General features: G+C 41.9%; 1 protein-coding gene across 6 annotated transcripts in view; it reads right to left on the minus strand.

Annotated features, from left to right (window-relative positions):
- Positions 1 to 23,815, minus strand: part of herc2 (HECT and RLD domain containing E3 ubiquitin protein ligase 2) — a 62,523-nt gene that overhangs the window by 37,591 nt on the left and 1,117 nt on the right. For 4 of the 6 annotated variants that reach the window (XM_080473584.1, XM_080473585.1, XM_080473582.1 and 1 more), the window contains exons 1-18: positions 8,240 to 8,371; positions 7,950 to 8,123; positions 7,195 to 7,383; positions 6,934 to 7,085; positions 6,330 to 6,487; positions 5,466 to 5,579; positions 4,715 to 4,966; positions 4,439 to 4,632; positions 4,158 to 4,358; positions 3,657 to 3,885; positions 3,403 to 3,527; positions 1,993 to 2,171; positions 1,722 to 1,906; positions 1,464 to 1,619; positions 1,191 to 1,376; positions 493 to 669; positions 303 to 406; positions 61 to 211 (exon numbers count right to left, since the gene is read on the minus strand). In XM_080473584.1, coding sequence (XP_080329710.1) covers positions 61 to 211; positions 303 to 406; positions 493 to 669; positions 1,191 to 1,376; positions 1,464 to 1,619; positions 1,722 to 1,906; positions 1,993 to 2,171; positions 3,403 to 3,527; positions 3,657 to 3,885; positions 4,158 to 4,358; positions 4,439 to 4,632; positions 4,715 to 4,966; positions 5,466 to 5,579; positions 6,330 to 6,487; positions 6,934 to 7,085; positions 7,195 to 7,383; positions 7,950 to 8,123; positions 8,240 to 8,353 — 3,040 coding nt within the window. In that variant the 5' untranslated portion in view covers positions 8,354 to 8,371. Of the gene's footprint in view, positions 1 to 60; positions 212 to 302; positions 407 to 492; positions 670 to 1,190; positions 1,377 to 1,463; positions 1,620 to 1,721; positions 1,907 to 1,992; positions 2,172 to 3,402; positions 3,528 to 3,656; positions 3,886 to 4,157; positions 4,359 to 4,438; positions 4,633 to 4,714; positions 4,967 to 5,465; positions 5,580 to 6,329; positions 6,488 to 6,933; positions 7,086 to 7,194; positions 7,384 to 7,949; positions 8,124 to 8,239; positions 8,412 to 9,378; positions 9,484 to 12,306; positions 12,449 to 16,037; positions 16,139 to 17,633; positions 17,857 to 21,388; positions 21,521 to 21,720; positions 21,815 to 23,815 lie in introns of those variants that run through there. The other 2 variants (XM_080473586.1, XM_080473583.1) reach the window with 2 other exon arrangements.

Genomic DNA, 23,815 nt, shown 5'->3' on the forward strand with positions numbered 1-23,815 from the left:
TTTAAGTTTAATTGGATCCAAGTGATCAAGATGCATCTACTTTATATTGTATGCACTCACTGGCACATTCGATCTCCATGGAGGAAAGTGGGGTGCTCTTGGCCAGGTATGAGGCATGTAGTCCGAGCAGCAACCCCAAGTTCCTTTCAGTGTCGATGAGGGGCGACGAAAGACTGCTGAGGTCTGGAGTAGTCACCGTCTCCTGGTTAGGCTGTGAATGATAAAGGTCATGGCAATTAAAAAAAAAAAAGAAGAAACACTAACAGCTTCTTTTGCACATCGTGAAATGAAATAGTTTGTACCTCCATATATTGACCCACACAGAAGGCCTGCATGGATTCCTTAGTGTCCTCAAACTGAAGGGCAGCCTCCAGAGCAACCACTGGATCCTCACCTGCAAACTGGGCTGCAGAAGAAGGCACATCATTATATCCAATGGCATTGACAAGTGCTGCTATATACTTATGTGGGGAAATAGTTTGTTAGCCTTACCCAAGATACTATTTCCTGCAAGTGATTGAGACTGAGCCTGGAAGTCTTTGATGTCGTACACTTTCCCATCAATGACCGTCCAGAAGCCGCCATCTTTGTTGTGATTCTCCAGGTCAGCCTTGCGGATGAGTGAAACCTCCTCGTTGTTCTTGGAGCTCTGCCCTGTGAAGAAGGATCCTGCCACAACAGCAGAAAACCTTGTAAACTCCTGAAACACACTCTTTGCTTATGATTATCTCACGAGTGTCCCCCTGAGCCAAGCTTCAAAAACAAATTCATACCTTAACCTGTTTAATGTTGACTTAAACAGTCTGATGTTTAAATTTGATCTCAATAGTTGTGTGATGTGGTGAATAATGTGTAACAATGCAGTTAAGCACTAAAAATTGACCGTTGAGCATTTAGATACGTTGCCAGAATTGGGTCTTGGTGGATCGCTTATTTGGGCGCAGTTTAACAAATTATAATGCAATAAAAACACAAGGCCTAATAATCACAACACAATATTCTTTCACATCTGTCTGTTTTGCTGGATGTGATTTTGTAGACTTTTTATTTTTAGACCTCTTCGACTCTGGTTCTGATAAAGGTGTATTCTTGTTGAAAGGGAAGTTTTGTCAATTGTTTCGACTTTTTGATCAGGATGGTAAAAGCTGTGAGATTATATTTTCATTAGTGCAATGCAAACTGAATTGTACCCATAATGCCGGGCCAGGCCAAATCCTCATTATCGTCCCGCTCATGCCCTGGGGCCAAGTGATTGAAACGGTCCAAGTGCTCTAGCAGTCCAGCCAAGAGAGGGATCGAACCAGTTTCCTGCATCAGACCAGCATCAATGGTGAGGAGGAGGATGATGGACACCACCAACTCAGGCAGGAGAACTCCTGGCAATGAAAAAACAAAACAATGTGGCATTGATAAACATCTTAAGAGTTCTTTAAAACCATGCATGTTTTTGGAGGAGGAATTACCAGTTAGATCCCCTTCAATAACTCGAGAGACTTCAGCAAAATGGCGACGACCTGTAGAGGCAATGCTCGTTGCCACTGGGAGGATGTCTCCAATGTGAGTACACAGCAAAGCAATGTACTTTTTCAACAACGAGCCAACACCCAGAAGCTCCGGATCTGCCAAAACACCAGACAGAGTCAACTCTATCTTCAGCTCATTTATCAACAGGAAAAATATGAATGCGAAAGAAAGTGTTTGAGTTAAACTGTGTGACTCACTGTAGCCTTGCACATTCTCTGTGCCATCCAAACCCAGGTATAACTTGCTGACCAGCAGCCTTTGGAAGCGCAGCAGCAGGTCCAGAGAAGCAGAGCGCTCCTTACTCACTTGCTCTGCCTCCAGGTAGTTAGAGATCCGGCGAGCAACATCTTTCAGTCTGGCAATGGTCTGGGAGGCAATGTTCCTGTAGAAGACAGAGGAATAAGATTTCTGGAAAACAGCAATGGCTCACATTGCAGATAGTTGTAACACAAAGGAAAGTGCAGATACCTCAAAAGTTGCTGGACAAGCTGCACAAGAGGCAAACTTTGTTTTCCTGCCGATTCGTAAATGCCTGTGTTGATGAGGTCTTTGTCCAGCATGGTGCGACAGCGATGCATGGTGGAGGCATTAGCCTCCTGCTCATCTATCTCCTTCTCTTTCTGTGCTTCCTTCTTTGCTTCAATATCCTGTCATTCAAAACAACACAATGTTTGACTCACCCTGCAAGAGTTTTCGTTAGGATTTTCTGGGATGTGAAAGAAGTGGATTAAACCCATTAAAAAAAAATCTGTTGTGCTTTTCCACAGTGTCCATCAAGTACACATTATCATACAGTAGAAGTCTACTGTATGATAATGTGTACTTGATGGACACTGGGAAATTTATAAAAATGTATATTGAACATTGTTGAGTCAAATAATGACACGGACAAGTATTTGTAGTCAACATTTACAGTGACTTATTCAGGTTAATCATTCATTTATTGGTCCTCTGTTTCAAAAGCTGCAGCCTAAAAGACAACGAATGAAAGATTCTGAAAGATGTGGCTCTCTAGTCATCACCAAGCGATTTCGGAAATGTGAATGCCATTGATTTAAGCCCTGAAAGAAAGCCTCTTGTTCTTTCATATTATATATCAAATATCCTGCAGCACAGCATTTCCTGGCCAAACATCACTTAAGTGTTAAATATTGACAATACAGAATGTGTATGAGCTGATAGCAACTTAGATTTTATTAGTGAGCACTGTGGCATCCCAAAAGAAATGAGGCTGGGGTCAAATAACAAGCACTCAACATGAGAGTTGACAAGCTCAGTGTTGAGAGCAAATAAGAAGAGTCGTAGATTCAAACCGTTTGTATCGGACTGAAGGAGAACTGAGTGGGCTTTGTTTTGTGCCAGAATAAGATAAATGAGGATATTTTAAAACCACAAATCATGAAAATAGCATATATGAAAATGAACATAGCTAGATCTTCTAGTCGAAGCCTAGAAAAAAACGTGTCAAACACGTCAAAAACCATGTAACTGGCTTAGTTAAAAAAGTTGACCTGATTGAGCAAAACCAATGTTATTTTTGGATTCAGCACATCAAAATTCCTCTAAATCAGCTGAAAAACACCAGACAATTTTTTGGCTGTTGACCAGTGTAATCAAACTTCTGTCTAAGCAATGGGCGTTGAATTACTCTTAAGAGTGTTTACAAGTTGTAACAACTAAACCTAAACTGCTAAGACAACAGGACCTATTAATATAATTCCAGTCTGTATTTAAACGTTAAGAAGATTTAAAAGCAAAATCTCCATCCGCCGTCCAGTCCTATTTTCAATTTGAACTCATAAATAAACAAGGCATTGCAGCTATGAACACATTATGAGAGAAACGACAGCAGACGATTGATGGACTTAACACACTGACCTGTATCTCGGCAGTGATGGCAGCATTCAGTGCAGATTCCAAACCTCCATCAGCCATTAAACTGCTGACCAACAGGTCAATCATAAAGCGCCGCCCAGGACTCACACTCATGTCATTTCCTGACGCTGAAAAGGGGGAAAATAATATTGTATAATAGTGTTGTCAGTGCCATCATAGCAACCTGAGTTAACGGACTATAAAGTGTCTGTTAATTTGAAGAATCGGTGTAAGCAGATGATGTGATCAGCACTCACCAGCATTAGGCAGGAGGGAAGAGAGTGCCCGCGCTCTCTCCTCAGCTGTGGGCAGCAGCACTGACCAGCCACTCTGGAGGACAGCCTGGGCAGCTGCTTGCACAGTGTTGAGCACACCGGCGTTGCTTGCTAGCACGACTACAGTCTGTTTCAAGTTGTTGAGCAACACGCTGCCGAGCCCCAGTCCCAGCTCCTCTGGATCCACCTGGTTACTGATGGCTGCATGGAGCTGAGCACAAAACAGAAATGTCAACTAACAGCCAATATTGTGCTTAAAACCACACTGCAAAGAATCAACAGTCTCCAATTGCTCCTATATTTTGCTTTTGATGTGTATTTTAATGGGGCGGCTAATATTTGTGATCTGTGAACAAGAATATCACTCCTACAGCACTATGAAAGTGACAACATTACAATACATTGTGCAAATTGTTACCCGTCACTCTGACAAAGAATACTGGGGAGACAGGGCAAAACATGAAAGAGCAGACTGTCACATACCTGAAGCCTAAGCAAGTTGAGTGTGGCGACCACCATACACTCCTTCTCCTGTGGGGGAGGCCAGTCAGAGCTGCCGTCCATCCCCTCGCTCACCTGCCGCAGGAGCAGGTCCAGTTGCTCAAAGGTCATTGGACAAACGTCCACCACAAAGGGCACACGGTGTCCAACAGTCCACTCTGAGCAGGAGGACCAGGCAAAACTCTGAAAACAAACAGAAATGTGTATGTGGTAAACTCGTCTATTGCCATTGCAACCACATTAAAGTTAGCTCCATGTCTCACCTGTCCCGGGCCACAGGAGATCCCCACTATGTGTTTGGAGTTCAGACCTGGAAGTGCTTTCGGCTGCTTCTTGTTGGAGAATAGCGTGTCAAAGTGTTGCAGTTTATCATTGCTGCCCCAACTGTGCACCTCTCCATCGTCGGTGAGGGCGAGGCAATGTGTGGACCCCACAGCAATGTCCACCACTTTCTTTCCTGATTGCAAATGTGACAAGAGTCATTCATTGTTTTGTGCTTAAGATCCTCCAAAGTGTCCGTTTTTAAACATCCAACTCACCCTGCAAGCTGTCAAGCAGCTTTGGATAACGGACGTGCTCGTCTGTGCCGTGACCGAGACGCTGATTGTCTCCCTTCCCCCAGGTGTACACCTGGCCGTCTTTGGTGAGGGCCACTGAGAACTGGCTGCCGCAGCACACCTTCACTATGTCGAGGTCCTGCAGCTTCTCCACCAGCTTGGGAGTCTTACAGCCATCACTGCCACCTCTGCCCAGTTTCCCATAGTCTCCATCGCCCCATGACCACACCTGGCCTGTGGATACAGATAGAGAGGGTACATGTCGAGTTTTAACAAAACGCCACTCGTGATGATTATTACAAATTACCACATTTTTGTATTGCTCAACTATTCAACAGGTCCTAAACACAATTTCCTTAACTTCTGTGACAATAATCGAAAAATATAATGAACATTTGTTTGTAATTAATTGCTCTTTACTCATAGTATTTGTTACATTAGTATTGATACATGGTCTCTAATGTCTCGGAGTATTAATAAACACCTAACAAAACCTAACATATACATAAAGACAAAAAGACATGAAACAAAACATTCACATTTACATTGTGGGATTATTTTAAGCACTCAATATTAAAACTTTTCTTTCTGCATGAATCGTACAAAATTTGCCATCTGGTATCAAATGTCAAGGCAGCATCAAGCTGATGACGTGCGATAACTCCCGACAGGTTTAATGATTAAAATGTTAACAGGTTTTACTGTCTGAAACAGGAAAACATAACATCCGTACCATTCTCTGTCACAGCCAACGTTTGGGCATCACCACTTCCACATGCCACATCCATCACCTTCAGTCCTTTCAGTGCTGTTACCAACATTGGTGTAGTCTGATCCTCGCTGGAGCCTGAACAGGAAGATGGTAAGTAGAAAAGTTAGAAAAAAGGTACATCCGTGACCTGTGACACCTGCAACCTGCGGCCCTGGAGCAACATGGAGTTTTTCCAAGACCCTCTGTAGCGTCCTCCATGAAGCCTTCACAAAATGTTATGTTAAATCATTTCTATCTTAGTTTTCTTTCATTTAATCATTTTCAAAATTACCTCATTCTCTTTGCTAAAATTAGTTATTTAAAAAAAAGAATCGGGCAAAAAAGTCAAAATTGCCGAACAAGACAAAGAAAACTGCTAAATTTACTTTACATATTTCTTGTGTTTCACAGTTTTTTGTTTTTATAAAAACATTCTAAATTACTAAAATTGCTACAAACGGCTTCAAAATGAATTAAACTTTAATTGATTTTTTTTAAATAAAATTGTTAACGGTTAAACCATTCAATTGCGGAAAACTTCAAAAACTACTTTAAAAATAAAAACAAAAAAAACTGCACTAAAGTAAAAAAAAGTTACAACTGTTAAAACTACAACGGGGTTACAAGCGACAAGAACACAAATGAAACCTCAATGCAAAATAAAACAGTAAATGTGGCAAAGATTGACAGCATTGTGTTCTGCGTCATTTTAAAGGTTACACATGTTTAGCGACTCCAGATGGATGGAAAGTGACCAAAGTGGCTCTTTTGGTCATCAAGTCTGCTAACATGGTACTCTTCAATGTTTAGACAGATAGCACAAAGATAAGAGGCTGTGGAGCTCACCATGGCCCAGTCGACCGTAGTTACCCCTGCCCCAGGTGTAGAGCTCTCCGTCTGCTGTGACTGCAGCGCTGTACGTGCTGCCACAGGCCACGTGGATCACATGCTTCCCTGTTTGTTTCCCATTGAACGTTGCAATCAGCGTCGGTTCTTCTAGGTATCTGATGGGGGGGGGGGGGGGGTTAGAAACATTTCAACATCAGATTGAAGATATTTAGATGACAGTAAGTTGACTTGATTCTGTTGAAAAAAATCAATCTGTATGCATTACAGATGCAACGTGTTTTTGTGAGAAATTAAATAAAATTTTGAGGTCTGAATCGTTTCTTCCATGTGTAAAAGAAATCAGCTCAGACTCTGATTGCTTGAGAATAAAAGATTAATATCAATGTCCTAGATTTGTCCGATAACGTAATGAATATTTTCACCGTCTGTTTGATCAATCATTCACTTCATATAGATTCCAAGAAATCATTTTAGAGCTCTACAAATCCCAAAACCTATGACTTTAATGTTCTGTGAGGGTCTCTCCACACAGAAAGATCAGAATGACTACAGCCTTCTGTCTTGCGTGACCAGGAGTAAATACATTAGTGAGTCAGCTTACGTGGTGTCTCCATGTCCGAGGCGGCCGCCGTCACCACAGCCCCAGGAGAACACCTCCCCATTGGTTGACAGAGCCAGGTAGTGCTGCCCATCGGGATGAGCTGCGAGCTTCACTATCTTCCGGGAGCTCAGACAATGGATCAGTATGGGAGCCTGCAACAAAACAAGTCAGTGACGTACACTGCAGCAGGTGGAAAGACACTCTTTAAAACAGCCGATATATTATTGAAAGAAATATAGAGTAAGTCGCTGCAGAACTGACCAGGGTTGTGCTCTTATAGTTCTGGGTGTAAACAGCACCACTGCTGGACAGGATGAGGAAGCCCTTTTCTGAGCACACGATCTGTGTGACTCCGAGGCTCGAAAGGGCTTTGCACTGAATGGGTCCATTAATGTTGGCGTAACGTTTCCAGCCTAGCAAACCCCAGGCAATCACTTCTTGTAAGGTCCCCTAGAACAAAATAAAAGACAGTGGAGGTGATTTTGAGCTCCAGCAGCAGTTTCTTCTTAATGATAACTCCATGTTCTACAGTATAAAACAGTCAAGTCCGCTTTTCACATGTGAAGGTGGTTCGGTCAATAAGAATCTACTTAATTATTCCTTAAACTAGGCAAATGCGTTTCTGATGATGATGTTTAACCGTGCCAATTGTTACCCATAAAATCACATCCCACCAATGAAATGTTCTCAACAACTACTACTAATGTGTACTTGGCTGTGGCTCAGGTGATCCGATGGCCCTTCAAACTAAATATTGGCAATGCAATTCCTATCTTTGGTGTCACATTCCTTGTACATAAATGTCATATAGAAGCACACTAAACTCTCAACCAAGAGTACCCACTTTGACGTGTGAGTGTAAGTGCAGGTGTGTCAGTGTGACAGACTGTAAAAAGGGCTTCGAGACTCAAAGAGCTGCAAAAACAAACGAAGCAGAAGCACTGCCTTCACTGAAGTGGAGGGCAGCATCACTGACCGAAATAAACACATCAACGGGTTTTAAAGTGAGTGGGCACCTTGTGTGACGTTGGAGAGTTACAAAGCGGAGGGCTGCAGGGAGAAGCCAGACGGTCCAGATGAGCCATGATCACCACCGCTGTTTGCCGAAGATCAATAGCCAGGTCATTATCCTGAGGCAAGGTTAGGTAGCGCAGGAAACTCTCATTTGGACTGAGAGGGGCTGCGAGGATCTGTTAATCACAACATTGAGTTTATAAGCATGACAGCCTTATCCTATTATCTGTTCTTGAAGCGGTTGTGTCCAGCTTTCTATGTTCATCATCATTTTGGATTGGGTCATTTTCACCTCTGCTTCCTCCTCGGGAACGGATTCCTTCTTGCTGCTGTGTATGTTCTGAAATCGTTGCAGGAGGGGCAACAGAGGAGCACTGGTGCCCTGGGTTGAGCGCTCGTTGTCCATCTCTCTGGTACCGCTCTCCCACAGGCGCAACAGGAGTAGAACAGCAGACAGGAGCTGACTGGGAGTGCAGGATGACAAAGTGAGGGGCGGGCCCACATCACGCCCGTTTTAAAATCACTGCATTGGCTTCCCGTTCGCTTCAGGATCGATTTTAAGGTTCTTTTATTAGTTTTTAAGTGTCTTAACGGTTTTGCACCCTCCTATTTATCTGGCCTACTTCTACAATATCGACCCTTACGGGCCCTGAGGTCCTCTGGCGACGGCCTTTTAATTGTGCCGAAAAGCAGGACCAGGACCCACGGGGAGGCTGCATTCAGCTCCTACGGTCCCCGTTTGTGGAACAGCCTGCCGGGGAGCCTCAGGGCTGCAGAGACCGTTGAGGGTTTAAAAAAAAAAAGGTTAAAAACTCACCTTTTTAAATCAGGCTTTTAACTGATTTTCACATATGTGAATATGTATGTCTATATGTATATATGCAGATGTGCATTACCCATTTTTCTACTTTATCTATTAATCTACTTTTATTAGGTTGTTAACTGAATCTTTTATTTCCAGTGATTCCTCTCAGGGGTCGATACACTGGTGGTGGCCACGTTCCCCACTAGTGGGGCTGTCCCGAGGGTTCCCCCGTCCCGGGCACCTGGTTGGTCCCTTACGTATGTTGTGGGATTCGCTGGTCTGCCCGGGCTGGGGGGATCTGTGGGGCAGCGCCCCCTGTGGTGAGACGCTGTGCCACTCCCAATGTGGACGGTCCCCAAATGTGGCCCTTTCCTCACTTTAAGTCCTCAGTGCCCTGCCATGTCTCCATACCACTAGGCATGTCTGCAGTGTGTGTGTGTGTGTGTGTGTGTGTGTGTGTGTGTTCATTTTATCTATTGTATCTTTGCACTGTTTTAAATCATGTTAAGCACTTTGTTTACATTGATTGTACAAATAAGTGCTATACAAATAAAGTTGATTGATTGAGTAGTGAGGAGGAAACAGCGAGTGTCAACTTTAAGCCGCTTCCAGGGGTCTGGAGTTACCTGAGAGTTCCCCGCTGAACAGCCAGCTCCAGCAGGATGGCCAGTGCGAGGTGCTGATCCTGAAGAGGGATGTTCCCCTTGGTGCTGGCACTACCATGGACATCACTGACATGACACAATCACAACAGAAATACAGTTGGATCATCACATTCAGTAATAGATTACATTTCAGGACTTGTGGTTAAATCTCATGGACTTGCATTCATGTCAAAAAGATCATGTCCAAAAGTATTTTCTATGATGAGACATTTTTAACTTGGATAAATAGGTGGTCAACAGTCATTTCTGCCACGACTATCTTCTGAACCATATCAGAGCTTATGACATTATAGTGTAAAACCTCAGGTTATTTATACATCAGTTCTCTGAATACCATGATTGTGTCTAACATTATTGCCTTTGGAATGACCTTGTCAGAAGCTCCCATTTCATTTCACCAGCCTCAATTGGTTGAAACTAAACATGTCCAAGTATTGACCTGTGGGACAGGTCTTTTCTCCAGGAGTGGCCGGCAATAGGCAGAGTAGAGGTGGCCAGGCTGATCTGGGCCTGTTAAGGCCAAAGAGTACGATACTTTTTTACAAGAGAGAAAAGTGTGTTTGCTTTACTTCCGTGTTTGATTTTAACCTTTTAAAAGCCGTTGCTTTTCACAGTAGCAGTTCAGATACTCAGACACATTAAATGATTAGCATTTCACCAGAAAATGGTGGTAGTAAAATGTAGTGTGATTTACATATGTGTAATATACAGTCTAAAATATAAAGTATATATAAAGTCTTTATGAACAGACTTAAGTTTGAATGGTTAATACAGAGGTTCTATTATATACAATTCCAGTCAAAAGTTTGTACACACCTTCCCAGTCAATGTTTTTTCTTTATTTTCTAGACTATTTACATTGCAGATTCTCACTGAAGGCATCAAAACTAAAACCCTCGGCCTTCTCTCAATGATCTCCATGAGGTTTTCACTTCACAGCTGAGTCTTGTCACGGTTCATTTAGGGATATTTCTTGCCATCTTGATGGGGTCGGGGCCATCAGTTGTAATGTGCAAAGGTCGGGTTGGTACACAGATGACAGTCCTATTTGACAACTGCTATGATTCCTATTAAAGCAAGAACCAATCAGCTAAGTAAAGCAAGACGACAGTCCATCATTACTTAAAGAACTGAAGGTCAGTCAGTCCAGAAAACTGCAAAAACTTTGAATGTGTCAGAATCACAAGTATTTTATTAAACCCCTGGGGGAAATTCTTTAAATTCGTGTCCCAAAGTGCAGTTGTAAAAACCATCAAGCGCTACGACGAAACTGGCTCACATGAGGACCGGCCCAGGAAAGGAAGACCAAGAGTCGATTCTGCTGCTGAGGATAAATTCATCAGAGTCACCAGCCTCAGAAATCCTAAGTTAACAGCACCTCAGCTTAGAGCCCAGATAAATGTCACACAGCTCCAGCAGCAGACACTCATCACGCATCCACTGTTCAGAGGAGACCCAGCGAATCAGGCCTTTGTGGTCAAATAGCTGCTAGGAAACCACTAAGAAGGAAAAGCAACGAGCAGAAGAGATTCGTTGGACCAAGGAACATAAGGAATGGACATTAGACCAGTGGAAATCTGTGTTTCGGACCGATGACTCCAAATTTGAGATCTTGGGTTGCATCTGCAGCAGAAAAGACGAACAGATTGTTTCTACATGCATGGTTCTCATCACCAAGTTTGGAAGAGGACGTGTGATGCACTTTGCTGGACACTGTTGGTTGATAACACATTCAAACTTTTACAAATTGTGTCTGTTTTATCTTTGTAACCCTTTCAACAATGATGGAAAACTTTTTAGTTTTATGCCACTCCTCCGCATATTTTCATTTAAAGTGAAATACCGGCTCACTGAGGCTATAAGAGCTGCACATTGCAGTAGTTTTCTGATTTTCAAGTGTTCGCTAACTAACCAACAGGAAAGAAATACTGTCAAACTAGGAACAATGAATGGTGGCTCTGTAAATGGTGAACCACAAAACTAATCAGATCACTTTGTGTTAATTTTCTCATAAATCTGGTGTAAATATACATTAGTGCTTTGACATTCAGACAGGCAGAGAGCCCAAACTCTGTTTTTTAAAGTATGTGTAGTCACACCAGTCAGGTGAATATAAAGCAGCAAGATCAACTCCTCCTACGACACTGGTTCAAGTCAATCACGTCTGGTATGCTCCAATAAGAGTTTCTGACAAGGTTTACACTCAATTCTGATATGAGACACAAAACAAATGCTATGAAAGAGGACACTAATGTTAACATGTATATCTGAAATATGTCCCAGCTTGAGAAATAAAAAGCGTTCCAAACAAGAATGGAAACAAAAACATTTTAAAGCCGAGAGTTAAGTTTAATTTCCCCCTGCATGGCAAAGTATTTGATTGAATTAATCACAACACTAGAAAGAGCAAATTTCACATGCATAAAAACACAAAATATGAAGTTGGTGTCCCAAACCATAATACAGTATTAAGTTCATAATTCTTTTCCCCAAGTTGTAGGACAAATGTTGGTTCCAGTTTATCTAATCTCTTAACTACACCTCCAACAAGTTCTACTGATCGTCTTCTGACTCTCTTCGAGCAAAAAGTATTTTCGTTTGCTTGAAAAGCAATTTAAATTGATTAGCTCTGTTTCTTTACTGGCGCTTGTGTTGCACAAATGACACCACAAAGACATTTTGGAATCATCTTTGTTTCTGTAAAATATGTTAAAGAAAAATGTCTTCACTTAAATCATCTTAATCTCAACATTGAGTCAGTTCATGACAAAACAAAGTACAAACGATCCTTTTGACACTTTGTTAGATGTCTTTGTCGCCTGTAAAATTGTGGAATAATGAAAAGATTAAAACATTTGTGCACGGGCATAATGTGAGAATTTCACTGACCTGAGGAATTTGGTGGCCCTCTCTACAACCTCCAGCCACACTGATGATACAGTTCCTTCATCAAACAGTGTGGCCTCAGGTAGAGCTCGGAGGGCATCCAGAGACTCCTGAAGAAGCTCACTGCACAGATCTGCATCATCTCCTGCACCAGAGCACAGACACAAAATAAATTTGACAAGTCATCCAACAGAAGAAGGCTTGTGTAAAAAAAAAAAAAAAAGAAAGGCAATTTAGTTTTTATGTATTTAACACTGGACACACAACCAGAACCCGAGGTCCTCAGGAAGAGGTTTATTCAGTGATTCCAGGGTCAGAAGAAACAGAGTGAAGCAGCTTTTAGTTCCGACGCGCCTCTCCGGTGGAAGAAACTTCCTGACACACACTTCTTTTAAATCAAGCCTTAAAAATCAATATAATTTCCTCAGACTTCCCATGAGACAATAGATTTTACTTATTTTATTACCTTTATCTTAATAAAGCATTGTTTTTATTTTCTATCCTCCTTTTTATACCTTTCTGGATCACTTTTCTTGTAAAGCATTGTGAATTTACTTGTGTCATAATGGTACTTTATATATTAATGCGCCTTGCCTGAAATGTAAATGATGCATGTGATAACACCAATATTATTAAGCTGCCTCAGTCATTTACAAATCATTGTGCAAGTCCATCATTCAGTTCACGATGATAATGACCAGAAGAAAAGCTCTGTAACACGTGTGACCTAGTTGTGTGTTGGAAAAAGAACATGCTGTTGTACTTTTGTAGAACTTGCAGTGTATTCCAGGAATACAGCTACAGTGAGGATGAGAAGCTTAACTGTCTGTATCTGTGTCTGTATGTGTGTGTACTGATCAGGTTACAGGAAGACTACAGAGCAGAGGTCTGTGTTTTGTTCCCACCCGGTCCCTGCAGACAGGCAGCTCTCAATCTCACATCAGTGAACGTAACAAAAACAGCATTGCTACTTTGAAAGCTAGTGGGAAATACAAAGAAACATCCACCGCTAAACCTGCTCTTCAGTGTTATAGTTAGTCTCTCCAGCAACGTAGACAGACGTACAGCCAAACTTGTGTCCTGTTGTGGTTGTGAAGCATTTACTTGTGCATACCAGAAGAGGACTGCGGTTTAAAATAAAATCAGTCCAGTAACAGCTCAACAAAACAGCTCTGACAGAATAAAGTTAATAATATTCCAATTCAATGTCTGACATTTATCGTCAATGACTCCTTTCCCGGTAATCACAACTTTTTAAAATCTTAGGGAAAAACCTTGATGAAGATTCTGAGTAAGATTATATATATGCAGTCATAACTTCAGCTGACGACATTATTGGCAAATTCCTCAAGAGTCCTGCTCTGCCATCTCCCAAAGATCTTCAGCCACTATCAAAGTGGAAAAACACGCCATTGCCAAACATGATTATGACCGTGTGTCTTCATACTGATCCTGAAGATGCTCCAGATGCTTCAGCTGACTTTCTGCTGAATGGATGTTAATCCGGCTCTGCAAAGTCTGATAAGTTATAATCGTTGGAAAACGCTTATTTTGTTGTGGAGGACTTGTTGGTTGTCTTCTTAGAAACACTTAATAATGAACGGAGGATGAGACGAGATTCCGTGAGGTTGTTTGAATTTACATGGCAGCCCCTCGCTGCTACACTAGATAAACCTCCGAATCGTCATACATCAACAGATCTATAAAGAAGCCAGTACATGCAGCCTGTCTGTTGCAGTCTCACACTGTCACAGCTACCAGAGTGGAGCAACTTGAGGCTTTCATCGACCACTGCTTCTACTACCAGTGGGCCATGGATCTACCAGAGTCTACCGGGGTCCCTCCCCCAGATAAGAGGCACAAGAAGCAGGAGTCCTCCACTGACACCACTGCTCTGGGGAACAGCATCGGCATGGAAAGTATCCTGAAGGAATGAATAATCAGGAAATCAGGGAACTTTAGGTATCCCTGGAGTTCATGCATCAGCAGATCGACGACATACAGCTAGACAACGCGGAGCTCTGATCAGGTGGACCGGCTGAGGAAGGAGAACTGGGAGACCATCCTGGACATCCAGCAACAAGGAGGAAAATCCTCTACCCAATACTCAAGGAGAGAAGGCAAAAGAAGGTGTCACACCTTCATTTGGTTCGGTGGCTTTGACGCTCACTTTTGAGACCAGATCAAACCCCTGGAAAATGTCATGCAATTACAACAGCTGCTGGTTTGGGGGCGCTGTCGCCTGAAACAAACACTGACCAGAGATGAAGTAAAGTAGAAACACGGCTCATTGATTGGTCCGGACTGAAAGAGGAATCCCGTGGTTGCTAGGGTACTTAGCTCGTGGCTAATGGATAACCACAAACAACCACAAGATATAGTCTTCAGACCAGATAACAATGAAAGTCTTCCTCACTACTTCTTCCTCACTACCATGTCTGCCGGCAACTTTTTCTTTCCAAGTCTGCTTCTGCTGATTCGCGGGGTGAGCTTTGTTTGTTTGCTACCCAGAATGCATTGCACACTACGTCATGTCATTTAGATCTGGTTCAGAGTTCGGGGGAGATTTCATGTCTCCCCAATGAAACAGTTTTTCCCAGAAGAGGACTCCGGTCCGAAACAACCAGGGGAATGTGAATGCACACTTAGTACGAACACCCCCAGAGTACACCTCCATAATGATCACTGGATTCTCTGAGATCTCGATGTGATGGAAATGTGAAACTGAGGTATCTTAAAGAAAGAAACATAAAAACCTTATTATTGCATGTGCCATTCGTCTCTGGAAACAATAATCCCAGACGAGCGGAAACTGTCTGAATGACCTGCGCAATCAGAAGGTGTCAAGTCCACAGCATTATATCAACTCCATGTAGTTTGTAAGATGAGGCAGCACACAAATCAACAGCTGTGATGCAAAGCTCCATTACTTCTACAGCAGCCATCATTGAAACTACAGGTGCATCCGAATAATCCCTCCTATCTCCTTTCCTATCCACTTTTCCTTAACCCCGGAAGGGTTTAAGTGGCGGCCATGATAAGGAACATTTGAATTCTCAATAAGCTAAGGAAAAGAGGCTCAATGCTTCCATAGAACCTCCTTTAGCTGAGGAAACATTGATGCATCCTTTACCAGAAGGAGACGAGATGATGAAGCCCCACAATTTCTTGCAGCCACAACATTTAAAGGGTCCCACTCATCCAAGCGTTCAGGGAAACTCACAATGACTCAACACAGATCATGTTAAATTACCAAAGCAATAATCTGCCGTGAACAACTTTGGATTATTTGGTTTTATATTATTCAAACTATGAATGTTATGCAGCTGTTGTAAAACAAACACAGTAAAGTAAAGTTTTTGTGCAGCTTATTCTCAATTTGATTGGTTTTCTATTCACCTGGTAACCTCTTTTCCTTTGATTTCAATTCAAACCTTGTGAGATTTGAGATTATATCGGCAGTTAGAGCCACAGGGGAGAGTGTTATAAATGCCCTTTTTGTAGTCCATTTTTCTGAAATTTGTAGTTTTCACCACAGCAGACGTCACTAACCTGCACCGGATTATTATTACGTCACCGAGTGATAGTGCGTTCTGATTGTCACATCTACGTGATCGCTTTTCCATAACGCCTTTAGGAAGCCTTCTAACACCTAAGTGGATAAGAAAGGAGAAAGGAGGGACTATTTGGAAGCACCCTTCGTCTTCCCTTCAGGAACCCTGTGACTGCCTTACCTGACCTCCACGCTCGACGCAGGAACGCAAAGGCGAAAGACAGAGCTGCCCTGGAGCCGACTCTTGCCAAACCTTCCACACCTTTGCTGGCTGGACGAGGACTGAAAAAACACAAAACACAGAAGGACTGAATAAGACGTCATGTGGTATCAAACTGAAAATACACAGATTTAAGTATTTTATGAGTAAAGCCTTGCAGCTCACTCACTGCTCGGTCAGTGGACTGCTGTGTGTTAGTAGCCAAACTGTTGATTTTTCACACAGTTTGCAAACTTGTACCGATTCATTTTCACAATGTACATACATGTTAAGGTATTTCTGGTAAAACCTAGATATGTCAACGTTAATATATCAAAATACAAGCAAAAATGTGTTAAGTTTTTTGAATGGGGGAGAGGTAAGCTGTGATTAGACCGTCGTGAGACGGGTTAGTTTTACCTAGGGGTGGGGATTGATAAGATTTGATCAATATCAATGTCAATTCTGCTTTTCAATCCAATTCCTTATCAATTCCTGAGTATTTGTTTGAGGGGGGGGAAAAAAAAAACAAAAAACACAGTCTTCCGCACCACAAGGAACAATTATATTTTTTCCAAACATGAAACTTGAATTATAATTTTTCCCTTAGAAAATAACAGTCAGATGAGTATTTGCCTTCATTGGATGCCCCCTGGAATTTACACTTTTCGGTGTCGGAGTCTGGAGAGGAATGAAGAAGTGACGCACGAGGAGGAACTCGTTCTCTCGGTCTGCAGGGAATGCTGCGTTTTCATATTGTGTTGGTGCTTTTTTGAGGGGATAGTCAACACAGAATTATCTAATATATAGACATACAGTGGTTATCCTCTACTAGATTGTGTATGCCTATACAGTAGACATACTCTAGTACAGTGGTTCTCAAACTTTTTACACCAAGTACCAGCCAGAAAATACTTGGCTCTCCAAGTACCACCATAGTGACTGAGAGGAGCGTCTGCACCTCATTAAAAGACCGCGATGTGTTGCGCGCCGACGTTTCAATAAACCCAGTCAACAAAACAACCAGTGAGCACAAAGTGGCGTATGGAAACAACAACAGAGGGTTTAGAGCTGATGAAATATTTAAATATTCCTGGCAAGTCAAGAGTGATGATAGTCACTACCAGTCAGCAGACGGCTGCGTTGTCGCTCCTCCTCACAGACCCGTTCCTCGGTGCTAGGTACCTCAATGGAAGGGTTCCGGTAAATCGTAGCCGGTGGTCACGGTTTCTTTCTGTACCATCTACAACTTTTTCAGCGCTTTTTCCACGCAAACCCGTCCTGCCCTGTGACGTATCGGCACAGAGTGTAGTGGTACTGCGGCTTTATAGTCCGGGACATACGGTAACTCACAAAATTTGCATGACCGACTAAAATAAAAATCTTAATGGATTGTGAGCCTTGGTAAAAACAATTAAAGAGGAGAGGGTGTGGTGCAGATTTGATCGACACCGTGAGGAAATGTAACGACAACAAAAGCCAGAAGAAGAGGGAGAACATTCATACAATAGTTTCAGCCAGACAGTTGGTTTAACCACAATCTTCACCCTCTACCTTCAACTCCAGTGCTTAGTTCACCTTTTATTGTCAGCGGCAGGCAGAGGCGGGCTGGGGGGCGTCTTCCAGCGGACCATGTACTTCTCCTCCATCATGCTGTGGCAGAGGGAAATAAGGTAGCGCTCCAGGATGATCAGGCGCTGGCGCAGCCGCTGGGCTGAAAGGGTGCTCTTGGCCATCTGAGCCGAGAGCTTCTGCTGATCGTCAACCAGCACCATCAGACAGTCCTTCAGCTCAGTCTCATCTGTGAGCACAAGGAAATAAAACCCCATTACCATCAAGCAAATATGATCATTTATTCCAAAATTAAAAGGCGAGACGTGAAATGCAGAACAGAGGTTCAGATCCAATCATATAAATGCCTCGCAAGTTCCAAGTGAGCCATCACAGTTGCCCTTAGTGGCATCTGTTATGTTGGATTGGCTTCATATTTTACATAAATACTGTTGATGTATTCAATCAATACGTTAGGTTTCTTTACATGTAGTACATTCCCCATGACAGAAGCAGTTCAGAAAGCAGCAGGAAGCTGTATGATCAAAAAGTATAGGCCGGAAAAACGTCTCCGATGTCAAAGTGGATAGAAGATGTCCAGGTGACACTTTTTAATTCTTGTGGTGCTTTTATAAACTCATCTTTGTCCAAATGAGAAGACACTTGATGGATACCAACAATGACAGCCTGCATCCTTCCATTCACACAGAAGCAGGTTGCAGCTTTTCATTACAACACCAGTTCAAATTCCAAGTACTCATACACAAAAAGAAACAGCTTTCTTATATGACATATTTCAATGCCAAACAATATGCACTCACTAAAACCAATATATATGAAAGACATCTTTTCCTTTTTGTTTGTTTAACTGTGCCTCAGACTTCTTTTCAAATGCATGTTCTTAAAATGTCCCTTTTTCTTCTCGTAACTGAATTTTAAAATGATTACACAACCTGAAATAGTTAAGTGAGATCCTATTTTTTGAGCTGGACCAGTACAAATAACTATATGTATAAATTGTATACAAGGAAAGGGAGCAAAGTAATGTCCAACAAGTCAAAGTACAAGTGTTAAGACTGAAGATTTAGTCACATTCACAGTATTTGCAACACCAAACCAAAATCCCCCTTTTGAGAATCTTTTCCTTATAATTTAAAGAAAATCTGAATGAGTCAGCATGTCTATTGTGAAATCCATTTATCTGAAATGAAATCCCCTGGAACTAAACTGCAAACTTTGCTGCATCACGTATCTCCAGTTTTGTGTTCCTGTTAGCCCATACTTTACAGTAATGCTTTGAACACAAATAAAAACACAACAACAGAAAGACATGGTACCTTTTTGTATGACCTCACAAAAACACAGGCATCTCCACAACAATAAAATGCTTTTGACTAAAAAAAACTGACATTTGGATTTGGCACACACACTTCAACAAGATGTATTTTTATTCAGATGAAACCAAACAATTCAATTGTAGCAGTGTGATTTATGAATGTCAAAAATTATTTCACTGCCAATGTTTCTGTTTATTTAAATTTCCATCTGCAATTAAATAATACAATTCCATCCTCAGACTCAGTTCAAATATCAATTCACATGCTATTTCAGTAAAGTTAAAAGTGCAAAAAATACAACTACTTCACTTATTGCAAAACAAAACAAAAAAACTCTGCACTGAAATTGCTTTTCCACCAAGTTGGACCAGTCAACTAGTTAAAAAGGGCTTAATTGTGCGTCCATATAGCAACTCTGCATTGAAGGGCCAAAATAGCATGTCTGAAATCCACTTAGGCTTTATGTAAGCCAGACTGGCCTGAGGTTGTGTGAGCTGCGCTGCAGTCAGCTGTGCTCAGCTGTCAGAACAGATATGTATCCCAGATAGACTCTGACTCGTCACTTCAGATCAGCCGTGGCCCAAAGTGTCCGGAAGTAAAGTCACCAAACGAGGTTTTTCTATGAAACTGATCACTTGCATGGAAAAACTTCAGTTAGCAATAACATCAGTGTAGCAAATGGAGCCAGAAAGGTTCTAAAGGCACGTGGCCAACCTTCAGATGTAAAGCCACAAACAAAAACTATTACCTCTACGATTCTGTACCTTTTATTTTTGTGTGAATTAGTTTGTGTCCCACTGTTGATGAAGTTGCTCGCTTAGAAAATTCTAAAATGTATACCTTTTATTACACTTCTTAGAAGTCTAAATATGAATCTGAACAGGCACCAATACCAACCAGTGACAAAGCTATTTGAGTCCACAAGATTGCACTTGTTTCCCTTATAACTTCTATTCTTTAGTCCTTTCAAGCACAATTATTAATAAAGTATGATCCACAATGCAATATTTAATGACTATTATATATATATATATCCATTATGACATCACCATCTCTGAATGGATTTATTACCAAACTGCACATCATGATGGTATTAAAAAAAAAAAAGAAAAAGAAAAAAGACGTATATGGATCAACAAGGAATCAAAAACATTGTTTGCCTTTTTGGTTATGTTTATATGACCATAGATTTCAACATGTGAAACCTGTGCACTTTACAACGTGAACACTGCAGTCTGATGTTCCTTCTGCGATCATGTCTCTGCTCTGTGTATTCATGTTCTGCATGTCAACATATTTGGCAAATCAGATGGAGTCCTACTGCCCTAGTTTGTGTTGACAACTGATCGTATTTCACTCCATCACTCAAAAAACTATTTCATACCTTGTGGCAACAAGGCAGAAGCATACAAATCAAGACCTATTAGTCATAACTATTATTTTCAAGTACGGTGCATATCCCAAAGCAGAAAGACTTCACACTCTGAACATTGTCTACACAGGTGTCTATTTAGCACAACTCATATAGTGATGAAAGTACCAGACAGTATTACAGCATATATGCAGTCTGATAGCACATGGTTTCATTAATATTGAAAAGTCAGGGGAGGTTTCCAAATTAGGAGTAATTTCTCCAAAAATATAAAGAAAACAACATATTGAGGCCTAGGACTCAGAGCGAAGCTGTCATGTGCAGCAGAATCACTGGGGTTGGAGCTGGAACTGCTGAGGCCAACGTGTTCATGATATCTGGTCACACAATGGGAAAGCAGGAAGTCTGTCGTTTGAACTTTCAGCATCAATGACTGAGCGCTCGTGCATGTAGTGCTCCTGTTACACCCACTGTACCGTTGGATCAGTGTGATTTCCTGACTCGCTCAATAAAACACGAGCAATGCAGCCAAGTCGCGACCAACAAAACCAGCATTCACTGACCCATGTAGACCTGGCCTCTACCTCTACACTCCCCCCCACCCGCACCCCCCCCCCCCCCAATGCTTATCTCATACCACCATAGCACGGTCCCACCCAGTCCCACTGGTAAACACAACTCTATGGAGAGACTGCACCCCGGCCTCACTCTCTCTCCTTACCAACAACACTGTAATGCCAACCAAGATTACACTTTGAGGAGATAAAAATAACCACTCAGACCTGCAGACTGCAAGTTGTCATTTCAGTGCTTCAATCCTTCACGTGACAGCAAAACAAGCAGGCATCAGAGAGGCCAGACAGACATGAGATCAATAAACACAGGGGCCAGCAGTGTGTCGAAATGTTTGGTACACTTGGATGCCGTCAACTTTTAGATGTTGTGAAACCTTGAGTCAGTGGGGTATTAATTACCTCTACTAGGAAGCAGAAAGGGGCAAAATAAAAAGAGCCACAGCTGGAGAAAGAGGGAGCCTGGCAGAAGGCTGCTAAAGTCAGGTGGCATTCTCTCACCTGGCTGCCGGCCCCAGTCCCACGTCTCGATGATGGAGTGGTGTACAGATGTAGACGTCTCCTCCTCCTCCTTCTTCTCTTTGTCGTTGGGCTCATCCTTCTTCTGAGTGCCAAAACAATCAGGGCAATCCTCTGAAAGAGTCAAAACAAATCATGACATTTAACTTGGTCCTCTGCAACAGGGTCAAAACATTTCCGCCCACCCCAGACGCGGTCTCGAGTGTCATCCTAAGACAGCATGTAAAAGTGTTGCATGTCATGGCGACCACATGACCGCATGTGTGTAAATCCGTCGGAAACTTAAGGGGCAAACAAATGTCGTGGTGACCTACCGGGGTGAGCCGATTCTTCTCCGTTGAATGTGATCTCCTCATCTTTGACCATTTCATTCCACATCTCACTCAGTCCCTCTGGAGAAAACGCTCGCTGCCAAGGGAAGAAGATCCAGAAAATCTGAGTGTGCATTTACAAAAGGAAAACTATATGATCACTTTCTACATCTGTATCTCTGATGTGTTCATTGTGTCTCAGATTTTTTTTAAAATAAGAATATTACAATATTATAGCAAATAATACGTTTCCAATTTTGCCAGATTTCCCAATAGTCACCGGGATAAGAATCCTCATCTTCACAGCACACAACAGTCAAACAGAAGCAGCATTAACAGTGTGAAAAATGCAAGAGGAGCGGCAAGAGCAGTGAAAGACATCCACCTTCTGCTCCTCTTTACTCTGCTCAGGGCCGCATGGCATTGGAGCCAATCCAAGCTAACTATGGGCAGGAGACACGCTGGACCGGTCAACAGTCCATCACAGGACACAGACACACACACAGACGGCCAAACTAAGAGTCAGCAACATCTTTTCCTGCATTTAATTGAAATATTAAATGCCAAGGGGCAATACACATCAGGTGCTTTATATATAAAACTGAAATAAGTTGCAAGAGATTTAGATTTTTTCACTGTATTGTGTTGCTATAAAGACTGAACTGCAATACATTTGAATTCATGCATGTCATTTAACTTCAGTGTTTAATCTAGTCAGAAGCCTGAAGCACAACAACAAGGACATAATAACAAAAAAACATTAAAGTCAACAGACGGTTCTGGCGTTCAAAATCTGGGTGAAGGAACTGCAGACGCCCATGAGATTAAAACAAACACAAAACACAAACTTGGTGCTGTTGGTTATAATTGGGTCGAGGAAGAGAAAAGCAGTGTTACTTGAAAGTACAAATCCCAAGGCATAAAGGCATCGACATTTATCCTTGAGCATTTGTTAATCGTAGTTCATGATCCGATGATCTATATGCAAGTCACAAGTATAGACAGACACAACAGATGCATTATATTTTCTTGCCAGTGAATATAAAGACACTGCCTCTATGGACGCTGTAGTATACAACAGAAGTGAAAGATAAAACAATTTTATTATGAAAGCGACCAGTTGTCACTCCTTTAACAATTTGGCCGCATATTTTCCATCTATCCAAAGTCAAAAATTCACAGCCAAAAATGGATTCTTTCATCCAACTGAATTAAAGATGAAAATCTTCGGCGCAGCCTGCATAACTCAAAAAGTATAAAAATAGCTGCCTCACCTTCTTGGATTTAACTGATGCAAAAAGACAACAATATCTGTGTCATCAGCTTGGTGGTACAACAATCATGTGTGACTCTGCTTTTCAACAGCAACAAAAAAAAAAAGTATTCATGACCTAAATATCAACTCAACTCTCTTTTCTTTCAAGGCTCAGATTCTTTTAACGTCAAAAACTTCGCAGATGACACAGAGGAGACGTGCAACATTAAAGCTGCACTTCCTTGTGCACCAGACAAAAACATTTAACGATGGGAAAACAGCACATCTTTCCGATTTAGCTCCCCATTTGACATTGGAAACTAATTTTCAATCCTGAGTGAGTCTAGACAGGCTGCAATTTATGGACAGACAGCTTGGTACACAGCCTGTTTTCTTCATATCAGACTGTCTCCTGGACTTCTTTTAGTTCATCATAATTACCATCACCACACACTTGTTTTCACAACAGTGATTTCTCAAGAAAAACCTCTCTGTGTTATTAAGAACTAAACCTCGAGTCACATCACAGGAAGTATAATCATTTGTGCACAAGAGGCCCGATGAAAACTCTGCATCCTCAGTTTCACTGTAAACATGTTGAAATAGGGCAGTTTGAGTTGTTTGGGGGCAACTAGTTGCCACAAAAGAATTGACTCAAGCAAAATGAAAGAGGTCAAATGAAATGATAAACGTCTCTCATCTGAAAGAAGCTACATCGACATCAACAGTAAAAGTATTGTAAGAAACATACAGCAGAAGCTAAATGCAATAATCGGACACATTGCATCTTCTTTCCAGTCACACAGCGCTCAGTCCTCAAACTACAATGATCCCACCACACAA

Source organism: Lipophrys pholis, assembly GCF_963383615.2.
Source record: "Lipophrys pholis genome assembly, chromosome: 10".
Lineage (NCBI taxonomy): Eukaryota > Metazoa > Chordata > Actinopteri > Blenniiformes > Blenniidae > Lipophrys > Lipophrys pholis.